Genomic DNA, 19,864 nt, shown 5'->3' on the forward strand with positions numbered 1-19,864 from the left:
CCCGGAACTGGCTTTTGGGGACTGCTAAGCCCTTCAGGTGAAGGGGTAGGCTAGGGTGAGGAAGGGGCAAAGAACGGGTGGGCAAAGGCTTGCAGACGCCAGCGGGGTCCAGCGTGCTGGGAAGCAATGACAATTCAGCACAAACAGAATGTGCTGTGCCTTTAGGGGGATCGGGAAGTCTGGACCACAAGCAGGCTTGAGGATTAGAAGGATAATGGGGGGATGTCAGGCAGCGGGGCTATTTTCGAAGAGGGTGTTTCCAGTTTCTTTAATTTGCCTGTGACTGAGCTGTTCTGGGAGCCCCACTTCGTGTATGTTTGCGGGGAGTGGCAGAAACAGGGGTGAGGCAAGAAACTGGGGGCAGGGATCCCAATCTCCTTCTAAAAGGGACCTCTGGCCATGCCAGCTGGGGGGCCCCTGACTGCTGGCCAAACAGCTGATGTGTTACTTCCCTCTGCTTAGCCAGGGAGAGGTACTCACCCACTTGCCAGCTTCCTCCTCTTTGCTTCCACATTTTCATTTGGAAAATGAGGGTTAAGATATTTCTCCATCTCTCTGGAAACAGTGACATTTAATTACTGATTAATAAAGTGTTGGAAGTTCCTTGGGGCCAGAGACATGAATAGGTTTGTTCTAATCACTCTTGAGCCCCAAGAGTGAGTTTGTTAAACCCAACACCCAAGTGCTGGCCACAGGATTGGGGTGCAGAGCTGTGGGTGTACTTGGAAGCTTGACCCAGTAAGAGTGGAGAGATCCCTATGATGACATGCCACAGAGAGTGTGCCAGAAAGGAAGAGAGTAAATAAAGCCCACTTAGGACTTAGGAACACAGCTAAGCGATAATGGGGTGAATTGTCTGGGACAAAGAGGGCTTCCTACAGGAGGGGGAAGGGGCTGACTGACTGGGAGTTGGGAGCCATCCATTCTACCTCAAGTTGGGTGAGAGGGAAACAGAGCCTCCCTCTGTCATGGGACTGAGGGGGAAGAAACTGGTACAGGGAGAGTGGGTGGAAGCCAGGGTAGGAGGGTAGGAAAGGACATTAATGGTAGAGGAGCCCAGAAAGCTCACTTTTGGAAAGGGGCAGGTCAGATTACTTCTAAGGACTGAGAGATAGCCAACTAATTCCAAACAGCTCCAACCTGGCAGAGCTGGCTTCAACTGGCTTGGATCCGGTTTGAGTCAGTTGGATCTGGTTTGAGCTGGTTAAAGTTGGTTCAAACTGGTAGATCTGGTTAGATCAGGATAGAACTGCCTGCAGCCAATTTGAGCCAGTTGGATCCTGTTCAGGCTGGTTGGAGCAGTTCAGAGCTGGTTGGATCCAGTTGGAGCTGGTTACACCCAGATCCAGCCAGTTGTAGCCAGGTTGAGTATGGTTTGAGTTGGATCAGGATATTTCCAAGTGGTTGGATCTGGTTGGTACCAGTTTGAGCCTATGGTTCCAGTTGGAGCAGTTCTAGCCAGTTCCAGCTGGCTATAACCAGGTGTAGCCAGTGGAATCTGGTTTAAGCTGGTTTGAGCTAGTTACAGTCAGTTGGATATAGTTGGAGTCTGTTTGATCTGGTTGGATGGTGTTCAGGTCAGTTGGAGCCATTTGGAGCCCGTTCCAACCATTTGGAGCCTGTTGGAGCCATTTGGATCAGGATACACTTGGTTCCAGCTGGCTGCAGCCCATTATAGCTTATTCCAGCTGGTTGGAACCAGTTGAATCAGCATGGAGCAGGTTCAAATTGGTCATAGCTGGTTGTAGCCTATTGGATCTGGTTTACTTGATTGGTGAAGGCTGGAGGCATTTGGAGTCATTTAGAATTGGTTATACCAGGTTCAAGCTGATGGGCGTCTGTTGGAGCTGGTTGGATCTAGCTTGAACCAGTTAGATCCAGTTTGAGCCAGTTGGTGCCAGTTGGACCTGGCTGGATCTGGTTGGACACAGTGCAGAGAAGCTGGATCTGGTCAGACCAGCTGTAGCCATTTGGAGCTGGTTGAAGTTGGTTGTAGCCAGTGGGTGCTGGTTGGAACCAGTTGGAGCCAGCTGAGTGGAGTTAGACAGGAAGAAGCCGTGTGAACTGGGTGAGGACTAGGTGAGGAAAAATTTTTCTCCTCAAGCCAAAAATTTCAGTAGCTGCCCAAATTCTCAATCAAGATAAATAATATTTGAATGTCAGTAGTAATTTTCATCTCTCTGCCCTAAGTTCCAGTTTGGCCTAGCTCTGTTACTGACCCCGTCTTCAAAAACAGAAGATTGTATTGATTAATCACTGATTTAAACACTATATAAATTTTAGGCACACAGCTTCACATCTCTGTGTGTGTGTGAGCCTCACCTCACTACCACCAAAGTTCTGGTGACCTGCTACTCTCAGCTGGACACACTCCCTCCCTCTGCCTCCTACTCCTCCCCCTCAGGTAACCGCTTGCCCTGCAACCATCCCAACCTGGCAGGTTCATCATCAGTTCAGGCAGCTTGAAAGAGAAGCTTGGAGCCCTTGGCATCATCCCCACAAGTCTTCTAATAGTGCACAGGGGAAACAAGCCAGCGGGGAGACAGCAACTTAGCCCCCCTGCGAAGTTTTAGACGCCCTTTCCTCCCTTAGCCATTCTCCACCACTCTCCATTGTGCCCCCCGCCTCTGTGACACCACCCTTATATGCTCAGTCTCTCAGCTCAGGCGTGCCCACTCACACATGCCCACGCCATACTCCAGGTGTCCACCATCAGGCACGCGCACCCCAAGCGCCTCCTGCAGTCAAGGTTGCAGGTGATGACCACAGAGGCCAAGGCGCCAAAGCCTGAGCAATCTTCACCTACCCCACACCACCTCATATTTTCTACAGTCTAAGAGTTCTTTTTGTTATTTATTGCTTCCTTTCCTCTGGTTATATCTATTCCACACATGAGAGAAACTATCTGGTAATAGTCTTTCGATTTCTGACTTACTTCACTTGGCTACGTTCCAGCCATGTTGTGGTAAAAGGCAAAATTTCCTCGTTGTTAGCAGTAGTAGTAGTAGCCCGCGGAGGAGATACACAGCATCTTACCCAGTCATCTGTCAGTGGGCATTTAGGTTTTTCCCAGATCTCAGCAGTTGTGAATAATATGGTTATAACCATAGGGGCACATAAATCTTTTCCAATTCGTGTTCTCATATTCTCTGGATAAATATCTAGAAGTGGTGGGGCTGGGTTAAATGCTTTATATTTTTAGTTTTTTAAAATCAGTTTTTGATATTTTGTTCATGATGAATTTTTTGGCATTTAGTATTTTCAAAAATTTGCATTAGAATATTATATACCTTGACTAAATTTTGCACACAAGGTGAATGTCTGCTCTCCTAACCCTAGTCCGTGAGGGAGGCTGCACCTGGAGACCGTGGTGGGCTGCCAGAGTTGGCAGCACGTGGCCCTGGCTCCAGCCTAACCTTGCAGCTTACTCCCCAGGGACTCCAACAAGCCCTGACTCTCTCCCCACCTGATTTTCCTGCCGTGAAATAGCTGAGAGTTTCCAGATCTGTGATTGTGAGTCTGAAGTTCTATGGTAAATTTTGCAGACTGTGAGAAAATGGTTCGAGCTGGCCAGTGGAATTCAAGAGAGCCCCCCACCATTCAAAGGATAGGCCCCCAGGAAGAAAGAGTAGGGGGGCAAGGTGGTAATGTGGAGAGTAACCCTCCCGTAAGATTCACTAGCCCAGAGTGTGGTGAGATGTGCAGAGCTCTGCCCTCACCGGGTACCCATGTCCTGCAGGCAGGAAAGGGCTGGTTACAGTGCCCCCTTCCCAGCTCTCCACATGTTTGTTTTTTTAAAGATTTATTTATTTATGAATACAAGAGCTGGGGTACAGGCCAGATGCGTGGGAGGGTGAGAGGATTCACCAGAGCCAGAGCAGGGAGCAGAACAGGCAGACTGACTGAAATACACTGCTGAAGGGAGCAGCGGGCGAGTCAGGAGAGGTCTGCTGTGCTATGTGGGTAGCTCCCTGGCCAGCACTGCAGAGGCTGCAGACAGCTTCACAGCACTGCACTCAACCACCTGCGCCACCAGGGAGGTCCTCCACACGTTTTTTTTACCCTCTTGAAAATCGAATCCCTGGAGAAAGAACTGCCTCTCCTACAACCCATGACTAAATAAAATCACCAAGTTCAAATCAATCAACATGACCTGTTGGGTGCTTATTGTGACCCGAGACACATTATGGTTCCTTAGTTTATTCAGCACGTCTGAGTGCAGTGAGCACGTCCCTGCCCGTGTGCTGCTTGTGTGCTGCTTCCTTCCACACTCTGTGCCATGTCAGCCTGGGCAAGGGGACTGCACCTGTCTTCACAGGTGAGGTGACCAAGGAACAGAGTGGTCAAGTAACCTGCCCACGGCCACACAGGGAGACCAGACCCCAGGTCTCTTTCGACTCTAAATTTGTGGGAGGAGCCTCCCTGGAAGCATAGGGGTTAAATCTCAGTGCTATCACCATAACAGTCTGCATTCGATCCCGGCCAGGGAGCTACCCACATGGTGCAGCAGATCTCTCCCATCTCGCCCGCTGCTCCCCTCAGCAGTGTATTTCAGTCAGTCTGCCTGTTCTGTTCCCCGCTCTGTCTCTGGTGAATCTTCTCACCCCCTGCACCTCTGGCCTACACCCCAGTTCTTACATAAATACATAAAAATAAAATTTTTTTTATAAGTAAATTCTATTAAACTTTTTTTTTAATAATAAATTTTATTTTTATATTCCCCCATACAACTGCACATGCCCCATTCTGACCCCAATCCCTCCCCTCCCGGCCCCCACCCCCCAATAAGTGTCTCTGGTTCATAGTTTTTTGTTGATTTTGATTTTCACTTTCTTATAGTTATTCATTTTCCTGGTCCCTTATTTAAGTTTTCTAGATTCCTGCTATGAGTGAGACCATCCGGTATTTTTCTTTTTCTTTCTGGCTTATTTCGCTGAGCATGATCCCTTCCAGCGCCATCCATGTTGCTGCAAATGGCATGTGTTTATCTTTTTTGAATGCTGAGTAATATTCCATGGTGTATATGTACCACATCTTCTTGATCCAGTCATCTATTTTTGGGCATTTGGGTTGTTTCCAAAGCTTAGCTATTGTAAACAGTGCTGCTATAAACATAGGGGTGCAGGTGCTCTTTGGAATTGATGTTTCTGTGTCCTTTGGGTAAATACCTAGGAGTGGAATTGCTGGATTATAAAAATAAATTTTTAAGAATAAATTCATGGGGAGGGTGGTGGCCTCATGAGAAGGGACACAGAAGATGTTGGGGAAAGGGCAGTCCTCTGGGTGTGGGGCCCACACCGTTCTCTTCACAAGTGGGCTGAAGGTCTGGAATCAGAATGACAGGGAGCTGGTGAGCTTAAGGGGCAGAAGTCCCCCCTGGAGTACACAGTCCTACCCCAGCCACATCCAACCCTACACCTCTCTGGGCCTTGGTTTCCTCATCTGCACAGGGACAGCCACACCAGCCTGAGGGGAGAGAGTTAAGGGCCATCATGATGGAAAGTGCTTGGTAAGCCGTGAGGCCCAATTTGTAGTGACTGGTAATTGAAGTAGTTCATCAAACAAGAGGCTGTCAGTGCCTCCAACTGGGGAGGGAGGCAGGCAAGTGTGCTCACAAGGGTCAGTGAGCCTGAGGTGCCAGGGGCGGGTGGAAGGACATGCCTGAGTATGTATGTGTGAGTGTGTGAATGAGTGTATATGAGTGTGCATAAATGAGAGTGTGCATGGGGGTGTGTGTGTATGAGACAGAGAGAGAGACAGAGAGTGAGAGAGCGTGTATGGTGGGACACAGCCAGGCTATGCTCGAGGTCCCATGGACTGGAGGCGGCTTCCTCAAGCAGCATCCCTTCCAAGGACCCAGCCCCAAGCACAGCACTTACCTCTTCCTGGAACCTGGGCTCCTGCTGGCTCCAGCTTCTCTGCGGTTCCAGGCCAAGAGGACAGGAGGGGAGGGAGACTGGGGAGGTGTATCTGGGAGAGATATGTGAAGGGAAGGGCAGGGAGACAGGAAGCTGCAGGCCAGACTGCTCAGTGCAGCCTCACTGTGTCCTTGCCTCCCTGTGCCCACAGGCCCTTCTCCTCCTGGGGCTGAACCCCGTGTCTGCCTCCCCCCAGGACCAGCATTGTGAGAGCCTGTCCCTGGCCAGCAACTTCTCAGGTGAGTACCTCTACCCCCTCTTCAGGATTCCAGGTCACCACAGCCCACACCCCCTGGTCTCTTGGGCCCTCACCAGAGCCCTGAGGCAGGAGCCCCAGAGAGATTTCCTCTCCAGGTCTCTAGTGAGTCATCAAGTTTCCTTGGAGTGCCAGTGTGGAGAGAAGACTCCTGAGGGTGTGTGTGAGGCGGGGAGGGAGTTGTGATTAGGTCCCACGACATGGGGGACATGTGGCAAGTGTGCCACGCAGTTGTCTTCCCTCCTCTTTGGGGGGCATCATCAGGACAGAGGCCTGGCTGGGGCTAGGAACATCAGCCAGGAAGCAAGGCCCTTCTCTGCCACTAAAAGTGCCTGAGGGGCCTCCCTGGTAGTGCAAGGGGTTAACTGCCAATACTATGAAGCTATCCGCAGTCACTGCAGCAGGAGTTCGATCCCCAGCCAGGGAGCTGCACACGTCACAGCAGACTCTCCTGTCTGCCCGCTGCTCCCCTCAGTGTGTTTCAGTAGATGCACCTGTTCTGTTCCCTACTCTGTGTCTGGTGAATCTTCTCACCCCCACACCCACACCTCTGGCCTGCACCCCAGCTCTTGTATGCATAAATAAATCTTTTTAAAAAAAAAGTGCTCGAGGCCTAGCTTGTTATGCCAACTCTGTGCCAGGCACTGTCAGAAGCAATTCTTCACCATGGTATTCTGAATGAGAGTAATTTTGCCCTCATTTTACACACAAGGAAACTGAGGCACAGAGAACTAATAAGCACGTGAGCTCTGGCTTCTGTGTGTTGGATCCCATACAAGGAGGGGGTAATGGAGGCAACTAGGGGTTCACAGTCTGATCCTGGAGTCAAATCCACAGCACACATTTTCTGAGGCAGAGCCAAGGTGTGCTGGCAGGTGGGGTCATGGTGTCCAGCAGGGAAGGCAGAGGCCCGGTCTCTGAAGCTGGATCGTGGGGAGAAGCTGTTTCTTAACTTAGAGCAGCTGCCACCAGACCTGCTGTTCCTTCAGTAGGGGGCCCTCAGGGAGTGGACAGAACCCTGGACTTGGAGAAGGCCAACTGTGTTCCCACCTCATAGCAACGCCTAAGTTTGTCCTGGCTGGGCAGGGAGGGGGCACAGAGATGAACATGCCATTGACTCCATGAGCCTCAGTTTGCCCACTTGTAAAGTTGGGGTGGGAGGTAAGGATGATACCTGTCTCAAGGATATGTTGTGATTAAATGCACTAAGTTTTGCAGCAACGTTTCACAAACTATAGAGTGCAATACCCCTGCTGGGTGTTATTTATTAATGACATTAACTTCAGCAGGCTTTAAAAATGCTTTTCATGGGCCTCCCTGGTGGCGCAAGGGGTTAAGTACCACACTATGAAGCTGTCCGCAGCCTCTGCAGCACGAGTTCAATCCCTGGCCAGCCAGGGAGCAACCCACATGGTGCAGCCGACCTTTCCTGCCTCACCCACTGCTCCCCTCAGCAGTGTATTTCAGTTCCCCACTCTGTCTCTGGTGAATCCTCTCACCGCCCCCCACCCCTGCATCTCTGGCCTGTACCCCAGCTGTTGTATGCGTAAATAAATAAATCTTAAAAAAAAATGCTTTTCATATATCTGGAAGGAGTGGAAGGCATTTGCCAGGAGTTGCTTGCTACAATGCAAGTGGCAGGGAGCTAGAGCAGGGGAGTGTGGCTTCAGGAAGGCTTCTTGAAAGAGCAGATTTCAAGGTGTGTCTCTGAGAGACGCTGAATGTGAGTGGGCAAAGAGCCAAAGCTAGAGGACCAGCAGGTGGAAGGACAGGGAAGGGGTGAGGAGGGAGGTGCAGAGACTGGGGAGGGAGTGGCTGCAAAGTTGGCTAAGCTGGGTTATAGAGGCCTAGGATGTCCTGGGGAAGTCTGGACTTCTAGCAGAGAGCGCTTGGGAGGTAAAAGTCCCGCTCAGAAGCTGGGCCTGAGATGAAAGGCCCAGCCCTGGGACCAGGTCAGGCTCCATTAACTCTCCATCTGTGCTTGGGAGGAGTGACATCCCTAAGTCCAAGTAGGTATCACCTGTCCTTGGAGGCAACAGGTCTTGATGGATGGTGTTCATTCCCCTGCCCCAGTCTGGCCCAGCCTGCCTGACTTTGTGGCACACCATCCATCACCCCCACGGCAGCCTCTGATAACAGGCTATTTGTTTCTGACACCGAGACCTACCCAGACCGATGGGCACTGGTGGAGACAGATGGCAAGGGTGGGGACGAGACCGGCCAGATGGATGGGTGTCTGGCCGGGGTGGCTGGCACTGAGTCAGAGCCTTTGGGGCCCTCTCACATGCCTGGTGCCAGGAGCAGGGTGAGGGTGGGTCTCCAGGGCCTCAGCCCCATCACGTGGCAGATCACAGACTTGGCAATTCATAAAATCATGGCATGAATATGACAAGATAACATTGACAATATGACAATATTCATATGTCAATTGTCATATGATAATATTCATATTGATAATATGAATATAGCAATAAATTCATTAATTTATTCATGGAACTACGGATTAATGATATCACAGACAAATAGAATCATTGTTGAGAAGGACCAGGGGTCATCAGTTCTGTCTTTAGGTGGTGAACGATAATAATAATTAATGATAGCTGCTATTTATTTAGTACCTTAGACCCCATTCTTAATATCATAATCACTCAATCATCAAAACAATATTGTCCCAAAATATTTTATAGAAGCCAAAGGAAAGATCAGAGAGGTTAAGTAACTTGCCTAAGCACACAGTTTCTAAGCAGCAGCCCAAGATTTGAACTAAGTGGGCCTGATTCCAGACTTTCCCACCACATTATGTGACCAGCCAGAGACCACCCAGGTGCCCAGGGTCCAGTGTGGTCACTCATCCGGGTGCAGAGTCACCTCTGCAGTTTCCTCTACCCTGGTTGGGTTTGCACACAGCCCCCAATTTTCCTCAGGACCTACTATGTGCCTGGCACTGCACTAGATGTTGGGAATGCAATAATAAAGCCCATATACCCATAGGACAGGAAGCCCACCCACTTGTCCCGATGAATCACATAACCTACAAAGACATCATTCTTTTCTACCAAAAGAGGCACCTGAGCCACAAAGTAGTCACCCAAAGAGGAGGACTCTGCCTGCCCTCTGCCACCCTTCCCGTGCCAGGTGGCTTTGGAGGTAGCAGAGCCCTGCCCATTCATGCCAGCAGCACCTTCCTCTGAATGGGTGAGCATGTGTGTTCCAGGGACTGCTCTTGAGCCACCTGGCAGCTCCTGCTCGGGGCAGCCTTGGCTGAGTCCTTCCCCTGGGCTTAAACCAAACAAGGGAAGAGGCTTCCTAGTCACAGGGCAGCTGCCGAGGGCCCAACTACTCCAGCTCACTCAGAAGCCCCTGATAGGAGACCTGACATAGCCGAAACAGGAGCCAGCCTCCAATCTCCCTCTGAAGTTATCCACCACAGAGGAACTGTTAAGTGCTTTTGGACAATGTACCGAACCAGAAAGAACGATGTCGTCTACCAGGGGGAAGAAACCAGTGCCCAATTGCGCACAAGCATTAAATAGGCCATCTTCAAAGGGTTCTTATCTGTTTGTTAAAGCTGGGCCCCCAACCAGCAGGGTCTTTTTCCCAGGCCAGTGGGAACCCTCAAAGCCACTCCTCCAGTCTCAAAAATTTGGGGCAACCTGACCACAGTGTGCCCACGAGCAATCCTAGCGTGGGTTTCTGCACATTTGCTCTGCATATATGGGGCAGGAGGATGATACAGGACCAGTTTAATGTGTTACTGAACCTGCTTGACTCTAACCCCACCCCCAAGAAAGACCCTGAGCCATAGAAATGTCCTTACCGAGCTCACACCTGCCTCCCAGCCTTTGCACCCGCTGGTCCCTCTGCCTAGAGCACTCTTCCCCTGGGTTTCACACGCTCCCTCCCTCACCTGTTAGGTCTCTGCTGAAAGCTTAGTCTTTAGAGACCGCCAAATTAAAGAGGTAATCCCACTGGTCTGTATCTCCTTACCGGCTTACTTTTTCCCCATAGCATTTCTTACAGGTTAATGGATGTGTCTGTCTGTTTGTTTACCGTTCCTCCACCCCGCCAAGGGCAGGGCATTTATTATATTCATTACTGTATCCCAGCTCCTAAGAACAGGCACTGCATCCCCAACTCCCAGAAAACTTCTTAGGTGGTTAGTACAACCATGTTGAATAAAGAGCAGTCATTACTCTTCCCCACCTACAACTTCATTGACCAGGTGGGGACCCAGGGCTGTGGGAGGGGGTGCCTCCTAATAGCTCAGGCTTTGTGCTGCGACTGGTAAGTCTGTCTGGCTAGTTGCAAGCCTATCTTACCTGGTCCAAACCACTCCTCCAGATGATGTCCAGATCAGGGAAAACAAAAAACAAATGCCCAGGAGAGCAGGAGCAGTTGGCCACAAGTGCCAGTAGGACGGAGGCAACGCTGGCCCAGGAACCTGCATCTAAGAGTCCTGACAGCCAGTCCTATAGCACCCAGGCTGAGTGGCATGGACACTGCCTGCCCTGCCCCCTCCCGGTCCCAGCTAGGTCATCCACTCCCTCCCCACGCCCACACCCCTGAAATGATTTTTCTCTGCACCTTGCCCTGGCTTTTCTGCTTCTCCCTGTTTTATTCTCAGCGTCTTACTTCCTTCTAGTTCCTCTCTCTTCTTGAACACTTGGCTTTCCCCCACTCCCAGCCCCCCCTCTTTTCTTCTGGAAGAGCGGCTGAGTGGATTGATTGAGTGGTCTGAGTATGGTAATATAAAGTGCCCTCCCTTCGCCTGGATAAAGCAGTGTCTGACAAATGCTGGTTTCCTCCCTCTCCTTCCAAGTCCTATATATACCCTTCCCCGTAGGAGGCCCGGTCTCTGAGCCTCTGCCAGATCCCCGGAGACCAGGTGTCCTGGCATGATGAACTGACGTCCTGTCCCGGAGCGTCCAGCTGCCATGGAGACGGACACGTTGCCGGAAGCGGGGGTCGGGCCTAGAGGCAGTCGGGCCTCCCCGCTCCCCTCCACCGCCGGGTCCCCTCACTTCCGCCACTCTTCCTTTACTCCTCTTTCCCTCCCTGTCTTTTCCTTCTCGGAGTGCTCCCTCAAACCTCACAGCCACCCCACTACTGAGCCTCCAAGCCTAGCTCCTGGCTGAGCCCGGCCCTAGCTCCTGATTGGCCCGTCCAGCTCTGGCCACGCCCCCTTTGGCTCCACCCCTCCCGCCCCGCCCACCGGGCTCTCCACCCCCTGGGGGGCCTGGGGCTATTGTTATTAGCCATTTTTATTTATATTTATTCCTGAGGAGGGGGGAGTGACCTCCTGAACCCCTGTCTTTTAGACTTCTCTTTGTTCTTGGGGCCTCTCCCGCCCTTTCTTCCCGTGTCTTTCACAGATTTTCATCCTTCCAGGATTTTCTGGGCATTCAAAACCCACTCTGCCTCTCAGTGTCCATAGAAGTTAACAGTTTGGCTGCTTGGGCCTCAGTTTCCTTATCTGTGAAACACAGAATTAGCGCCCATTTTAGCAGGTGGTGTGAGACCCATAGTAGGTACCGGGGATCCCGGACCAGCTGTGGGTGGGTCACCGCTCTGGAGGGCCTGGGAGACCTGGTCCTGGCTCAGCGGTCAGCCCTGCCCTGGCTCTGGCGGGTCCTCACTGTGCCTGGTGCCAGGCCCTGCCCTGCCCTCTGTGCCTAGCTGAGCTGGCTCTGGGGAACTGTCCAGGGCAGGAGACAGGGAGAGGGGGAAGCAGGTTTACATGGACCAAGAGGAATGTCAGGCAAGTTCCAGGTGCTGCCACACATGATATCCCATCTAGTGTCGCAGCGCCTGCTCAGGAGAGGTTGTGAGGGAACCAGTGAGTGAGTGAGTGACCTACAGATGTCATTAAATGAGATGCTATATATATATATATATATATATATATATATATATATATATATATGTATGTAAAGCCCCTGGCATGTGCCTCACAGTCCTCAATAAATGCTGCTCCCTTTGCTGCCTCCTTGGCTAACCCTCTCCCTGCGTTGGCATGAAATGTAGTTTAATAGAAAGAGCTCTCAATTTGGAGTCCAAAACCCCTGGCTATGGGTTTTGGTTCTTTTACTCCTTGAGTCATGACCTGGACACGTCACTTAACTTCTCCAGGCTTCAGTTTCCTCATCTCTAAAAAGGGAACAATGACACTACAGGCTGGATGAGGATCAAATAAAATATGCGAAGAAGAGCTTTGCAAAAACAGAGCATGGTCCATAATATGATCTCCCTCTCCCAACCTGGGCTCCTGCTTCTCCCCTCCCCCAGGCTCAGCACTCCCAGGGACAGAGTAAAATCTCCACTGGCGGCCTTGCCACATGTGCTCCCCTCCCTCCTCCAGCACCATCCCGTGATGCCATTCACCGAGACTCTGCTGCGGCACAGGCCAGGACCTGCTCCACCCCAGCCGCCTGGCCTGGCGTCTCGGGCCCATTAAGCCCCAATCCAGATTCCTTACTCTTTCAATTAAATCACTTGGCATCAAGGTCTCTCTGCCCCTTGAGCCATGATTTGCACAAACAACCCATGAATAGTTTTGATTAGAAAGAAAACCAGCATTGGTAAAAGTGCAGCTCAGAGCAGCCCTGCATCTAGCAGGGAAAGGAAGCCAGTTTAACCCAGCACTGTTTCCGGACAGACTGGGGACAGGCTAATCTGGGGAAAGCGTGGCCAGGCCCCAGCTAGGGCTTGGCAGCCACTGATGGCCCCTCACCCCCACTGGTTCATGGCTGTCCCTGGCTTGTCTGTGCATTCTGTGCCAGTCCACGGTTATTAACCCTCTCCCTCCATGATGGGCTCGCGGGGTCTCAACAGCCATGGCGGACCAGACTTGAGCAGGAATGGATGTGGAGAGCCAGGAAAGTATCAGGAGCCCCCCACCCTTTGGAGACCAATAACTACCCCTCTCCTCCTAAAGTGTCCCAGCGTTCTTAATGCTGCAGCCCACACGCATGCGCGCACACACGCACCACCCACCCCCCAAGGAGCTCTTTAAGGACAAAGATTTGGAAGGAGATTTGACATTTTCTCTCTAGTTCACAAACTCCTTTTGAGAACCTTAGGGAAACTGTAGGCTCTTCTCCCAATTTTAAACTATATGTATAGACCCAAATTTTTTTCATTTAATTCCAGTGTCTTTATAAATCCTTAAAGCTTCTAGTGGACTGAGGTGAAGAATTTCTAATCTTCCAATTATTTCATTTCATTATAGAGAGAGATCCTAAAGCTTAGAGGGGGCCCGTGGTCACACAGCAAATTAGTAGCGGAGCCCAGTCTCAGGCTAGGATTCCAGACTCCTGGTTCAGTGTCCATTTCACTTGCCCAGATGGTGGCTTTTCTCCCCATGGTGCGCTTCTCCATCGGTCCCCTCCTAGGGTCCAGCACAGACCAAACAGGGTAAGTTCGGTCAATGCACTTATCAGGCCAGCTGGAAGCTGGAGCAACTTCATTTAGCTAGTTCCTCCCTGCAGGGCCAGCGCAGATGTGATTTGGCTCCAGAGACATATGAAGGGACAGGGTCAGGGGTTGGCTAGGACTATTCCAGGCTGTTCCAGGCTGTGTAGTCTCAGAGCACCAATCCACACCAAGTGAAGTGTCCTCGCGCTTCAGATTAGGAGCCTGGAGCATGTCCAGCCTTCCTCTAAATGCCAGCCAGGACCTCAGCTTTTAGCACAGCTTTAACTGTCTCCGTTCCTCCTCTGCTCTGCAATCCACACTGGCTCCCCAGTGCCACAGCGCTAGGTGCTGTGTCTCCTCTGAGCAGGACGAGCTCGTCTGAGCCTGGTCATTGTTCCTGACCTGTCCCCACTGGGTATGTGAGCGGGCCCTGGGGAGGCGGGTGGGACACTGGTGTGGGGATCTGGCTCTGCCTCACTAGCTGTCTCTGCCCCCAGGACTGCAGTGCAATGCATCCGTGGACCTCATCGGCACCTGCTGGCCCCAGAGCCCTGCGGGGCAGCTGGTGGTTCGACCCTGCCCTGCCTATTTCTACGGTGTCCGCTATAATACCACAAGTAAGTGTGTGCCTGGGTCAGGGAGGTGAGACAGGATGGGGAGACCTGGGACTTTTGGGGGGCAGGGAAATGACAATGATGGCGACAAAGTAATAACAATACATTTCGTGGGCACCATTTGCCAAAGGCCAGCTCCCTTCCCTGATGGGCACTCTGTTCAGTCTGTGGATTCTCACGACACCCCGGAAAGACACTGTATATCACCGGCTAGGGCTCATGATAGAACTCAGGCCTCCGGGCTAAGACAGGTCAGGAAACTTCCCCAAGGTCACCAGCTGCTAAGAGGAGAGGTTGGAATTTGCATCGAGGTCTGTCTAACACTCTTTCTTGGCACATGGTGCTAGCTTGAGCCCAGCCAACCCCGGGAGGAAAGGCAGGACTCAGCAGCCCCAATTTTGTGGATAAGAACCCTGAGTTCAGAGAGGTCACCGGGACTGCCCAGGGCCCTCCTGCCATGAGGTGGGGACTGTTTTAGACCCACAGGTAGTGAGTGTCTTGCACACAGGCCCACATAGGGGGTGGCAGTGGGGGAGGACTGATCCAGGGTCTGTTCTGACACTTGATCCCCATGTAAACATCTCCCTCCCCTGAGGGCCCCCAGGCCCTGAGATCCACCTCCTGGCTTTGCAGCTCCTTGCTATCCCACCTGTTACCCTCCAAATTAATTTGCTTTCACCTGTCAATGACTCACACCCCTGCTTATCAAGAGAGCAACAACTGCAGCCCAGGGGCCCTGACCTGTCTGGGGGTGAGGGGGGGCTCTTGAGTGAGCCCTTAGTCTGAAGGGCCTGAGCTCAACACCCCGAGAGGGAATTGAGGGGGACCACAGACATTGGGTAGTTGACTCAGATTGCTGCAGGACCTTCACACAGCCCCCCTCTTTTCTGGCCCTCTGGGCCCTTAGGCCTGCTCGCTGGAGATCCAGGCTGGTGACCTGCCTTCTAAGGCTTCATCCTCCCGCTCAAACCTCCCCAGTCCCTTCTCCCACCTCTTCCTCCTTTACCAGATGGGCTAAGGGGGACAGCGCTGGGGCTTGCAGTCAAGGAGGGGTGGGAGGCCAGGAGGCTGGAACCACCACCCACGCCTGTGACCCAGGAGGAGAAGAGGTTGGGGGGAGGTACCTAAAGGAGAGTTTGGGGTGCACGGCCGACCAGCTTCCAATTTAGCAGGGTCTACTTTACAACTAGAATATGGAAGCCTAGAGGCTGATCATTGTCCAAGGTTGCGGAGCCTGGAGTCAGGGCTGCTCCACCCTCAACGCCGTGTGCTAGTCCTTCTGGAGCTCCCAGGGAGGCTGGAGCATTAGGGGGCACCAGGTCCTGCCATTCCACCTCCAAAGGAATTTTCATATCTGACCTGTAATGCAACCATCCCAAAACCGGGTAGGTTCAAGCAGCGTGCTGGTGTTTTATCTGTTTTCATGTTCGCCACTGTACGCCGCCGTGCTCCGCCGTACTCCACACCACGCCACTCCACACCACACCGTCCTCTGCCGCCCTGGCCTTTTATGCCCCATCTCTCCCTCAGGTGCGCCCCCCTATGCATGCTTACACCCTACTCCAGGTGTCTGCCATCAGGCATGCGTCTAGGATCCCAGGGATCCATCATCAACGCTAATGGCGGGAGGGCAGAAAAACCTGACACTTACTTACCCAACAGACCCTACCTGCCCTTTGTCCCCAGGGCCTCGGCCCTGGTCCAGAGTACCTGATCGCTAACGCTAGCTTTGCAGCCAACCCTTCTGTGCCGCCCCCATGCCTCATAGTCAAGTCCACACTCCCATTGGGGCCTGCCAGGCTCTCGCTACATCCTGCCTACCATGGGCCACTCCCCATGAGCTCCTTCCACTGGGTCCCAAGGCACGTCTCAAATAAACGTTTTCATGCCAGGACATGTGCTACTCCGTGTGCCAGCCTTAAGTGGAAGCCAGGACACCGGTTCCAGCCCCGGCTCCAGAAGTGCCTGTCCCTCCCCCACCCGGGTTGCCCCCCGCGGATGGGTGGGACGTCTGGATGAGGTGCTCACCTCCCTGTGTGATCCCAGGAAAGGTGCTGGGAATGATGGTCCATGACGTGGCAGGACTGGAGACTCTCCTCCCCAGGTGCCCCCCGTGCCTGAATGTGGAACACGCCTGTGTTCAGTAGCGAGTGGGAGCCCGGAGTTGTACCTAATCATTAGACACTAATTAATTCATTTACTGATGAGGTGCTGCCAGGACTCCCAGGCCTCCATACTGCTCTCCCTCCCGCTACAACTGATCTTCAAAGGAATGGGAAGCATTTCCAAAAATATCCATTTTCCCGTGATTCTCCTGGAGGGCCGCTCCGCTCAGCAATTAAAGACAAGGAGGTCGCATCCTCCCTGGCAACCACTCAGGGCTTTGGGGGCCTCTTTTCTTTCAGGATTTCCTCCTCGCTCCTGCCCAAAGCCCACTTGCTCCGTGTGACCTGGCCTGGAGGGACCGCAGCCCCCAGCCCCCTAGGCGTGAAAGGCGTCCTTGAGCCAAAGAGAATCTCCCGTGACCCTCCCTGGTAGAACAAGTGACATGTTCTGAATCTTACATAAGCTTATTTAAATACAGCTCCAACACAGTAATAATAATAATAAAAATAAACACACCACATGCCGGTAGGATTCCAGGAACGCTGCACGTGTTAACTAAACCACTCTCGCAACCACTGAGGTAGGAACGGTTGTCAAGGTGTTAAGTATACACAGTTGCCGAGGTGGGAAACTGTGCACCTGGAACCAATGCAGTGTTTGTAAATGTTACCTCAATAAAAAGGGGGGAGAGGATCATTCCTATCTTGCAGATAAAGAAGCTGAAAGGTTGTGAGACTTGCCCAAGGTCACACGTCAGTAATGGGCTTGAACCCAGGCTGTCTGGTTGAGAGTCGAGACCCCATTCAGTGCCCCTTGCCACCAGGTCTCCACCCCCAGGCGCCTTCCTTTGCAGACACCCTGGAGCAGCTGCTGGTCCCAGGCACTTCCAGTCTGTGGTGCAGACACTGGGTTCCCAGGTTCCTTGCCTCCCCCCAGCAGTTATCCCTATTTTGCAATTAGCAAAGCTGTGCAGCATCTTGGCCAACTCTGCCCACGGCTCCCCTATGCTGAGATTCAGGCCCACGGACGGGGAAGCCATTTAGCTTCGTTCCCGCTGGCTGCTGCAGGAGCAGCCTCAGAGCAGAGGGGCCTCAAGCAAGCAGGGTGGAGCAGGAGGGGTCCCGCTCCTGGTGGCACAGCCTCTCTTCCCCCAGCCACCCCACCATCCCCCTGTTGTCCTGCTGCAGCAGAGAGGCAGCTCCAGGCTGCACGGCCCTGGAGATCAGCTGGCCCAGCCCGGCTCCTTATAAATGAGGACACGGGAGAGGCCGCCGGCTGAGGTCACCACGCAGCACAGCCATGTGGAGCTGGTCCCGGGCAGCCCCTGTGTCTGCCAGGCAGCGCTCTACCCCTGCCGGGCACCAGGGTCAGGGGCTGGGGCTCGCCCAGCCCTGCTGGGGTGGGGATGTGACCTGCGGGTCAGGGGTCATGGAAGGCCTGTCGCAGGGGAGGGCTCCAGTGGAAATGGCTCAGGGCACAATTGCTCTCTCAGACAGTGCAGTCTGGGCCAGGGCCAGAATTAACTTAAGGAAGCATATTTAGAGCCGCATGCTGGAGAGGGGCACGGGGCGGGGCGGGGCAGTCTCTGCCAGCAAAGGAGAAAAGACTCAAGATTTGGAACTCCCTCAGCCCCTCCCCTACAGGGTTTCAGGGCCCGGTGCAGGGGGGATGGGTAGGAGGTGGGTAAGAAGGGTTCTCTGCCCGCTCCAGCCGCCCAGGAGCCCTGAAGGCAGGCCTCAGACCACAGGGCCCCTCTCCGTCTCCTTAGAAGGTGGCAGGCTCTGGGCTGCAGGCTGAGGGCTGCGCCACCCTCCCTCTCTCCCTGGCCCCCTCTCCTGTCCTCTTCCCCAGTGCCCTGTGAGGCTGGGAGCCAGCGGCAGCAGATCCTAGTAGTGAGACGCTGCCGCGCTCCACCAGGCCTGCCCGACCCTGCCCAGTGAGCCCCCACCCTGTGTGGAACACGGCCACGTGGGATCCCCAGGGGAGGCCTCCCTGCAGAGAGCCCCCCTAGGAAGCGCTGTCATATAAGCGTGCCCTGCCCTTCCACCTGTTGTGCCTGGTCACGCGAGCAAGGACTGACTCATGGCACCTCACCATTCTTTTTTGCTGCCACAAAAGACCCCAAATGGGAGATTTCTCTAAAGAGAAACGCCATGTGATCTGCTGTCACACCAGGGCTTGCGAGGAGCTAGCCCAGCGCACCTGCTTGAGGGCAGTCCCATGGGCATGGTCACGCCAGCGTGGGCGGGCAGAGCCGTGGCCCCAGAGGCAGGCATTGGGGTCCACCCTGTCCCTGTTGGTGAATAGAATAAGGCAGGAGGATGGGGGTCATAGGGAAACCTCTTTCCCCAGCTTTACCCCCACCCTACCCTAGCAAGCAGTCCCCTGTGCTGGCCCAGATGGCTGGGTAGATGCGCAGACGAAAGGGTAGACGGACACCCAGGCTGCTCCTTGGGCGAGGAGCCCACCGCTGTCTCGGACTCTTCTCTTTCAGACAATGGCTACCGGGAGTGTCTGGCCAACGGAAGCTGGGCCGCCCGCGTGAACTACTCGGAATGCCAGGAGATCCTCAATGAGGAGGTAAGACTGGGCCAGCGAGAGCCCGGTGTGCAGGGGTGTCGGCCCCCAGCACAGGCTGATGTCCAGGCCCGGCCTGCGGGAAGCCGCCTGGGGAGCAAGAGCTGTGAACTCACGGCGGGGTCACCTCTCAGGCACCCCTGAGGCAGGATGAGCCAGGTGGGAAGGGGCAGGCTCGAAGGGGCCCAGCGAGTCCTTGTGCCTTCCACCCACTCTCATTGGGATGGGTGAACACCAGCCACCTCAAGTGGGGGTGCAGCCTGGGGGGCCGGGTCAGAATCCAAACCCTTACACATAATACAAAATCCAGAAGGTGCAAATGGGAACACGGAGAAAAGCCTCCTGCCCGCCCCAGAGCAACGTCTGCGGCTTTCTTAAGTGTCCTTCCAGAGCCTTCTCTGCACCGCCCAGTAACGATGGCTTCGCCTTCTGTTTTATTTTTACCCAAATGTTACGTATCACACACACCGTTCGACACCTTGCTTTTTTCATATTATCATCCATCCTGGAGGTTATTCCGTATCAGCTCTAAAGAGCATCTCATTCCTTTTTGCATTTGCATAATATCATGTTGCGCAGAGGCGCCATCATTTATTTAACCAATCTTCATCCGCAGTCTTCGGTTATGGCAAACAGTGCTGCAATGAATAATCCTTGAAGGGAGATAGTTGGCAGATGTACGAATGTATCCACCTCCCAGTGTTGCTGCCCACTCCTGCGCCCCTTGCTCCCTCCCCGGCACCTCCACTCACCCCTTCAGTGGCTGCCAGGGAAGGTGGGGGTCAAGGAGATGGGAAAATGAGTGAGCAGGAAGCAAAGGGCAGAAGGAAAATGCCCAACGCCGCCTGAGGTATGCAGGCTTTGGGGGCGCGGGGCGGAAGAGCTGGTCTGGGCAGCCCTGAGAATCCCGGCACCTAAGAGATCTCAACTGGAATGCCCCTCTAGAGACCCTGCGGACCTGTACCCTCCGTGCCATCCGA

At 53.4% G+C, this 19,864-nt stretch overlaps 1 protein-coding gene across 1 annotated transcript in view; it reads left to right on the top strand.

Moving 5' to 3' along the window:
- The window catches only part of CRHR1 (corticotropin releasing hormone receptor 1), a 42,769-nt gene that overhangs the window by 14,301 nt on the left and 8,604 nt on the right, over positions 1–19,864 (top strand). Inside the window, exons 2-4 of the mRNA XM_037493829.1 lie at positions 6,070–6,157; positions 14,085–14,204; positions 18,802–18,887. Of these exons, the coding sequence (XP_037349726.1) occupies positions 6,070–6,157; positions 14,085–14,204; positions 18,802–18,887 (294 nt within the window). The remainder of the gene's footprint in view (positions 1–6,069; positions 6,158–14,084; positions 14,205–18,801; positions 18,888–19,864) is intronic.

This window comes from Talpa occidentalis, unplaced genomic scaffold (genome assembly GCF_014898055.3).
Source record: "Talpa occidentalis isolate TD23 unplaced genomic scaffold, MPIMG_talOcc4v2.1 talOcc4.7, whole genome shotgun sequence".
Classification (NCBI taxonomy): domain Eukaryota; kingdom Metazoa; phylum Chordata; class Mammalia; order Eulipotyphla; family Talpidae; genus Talpa; species Talpa occidentalis.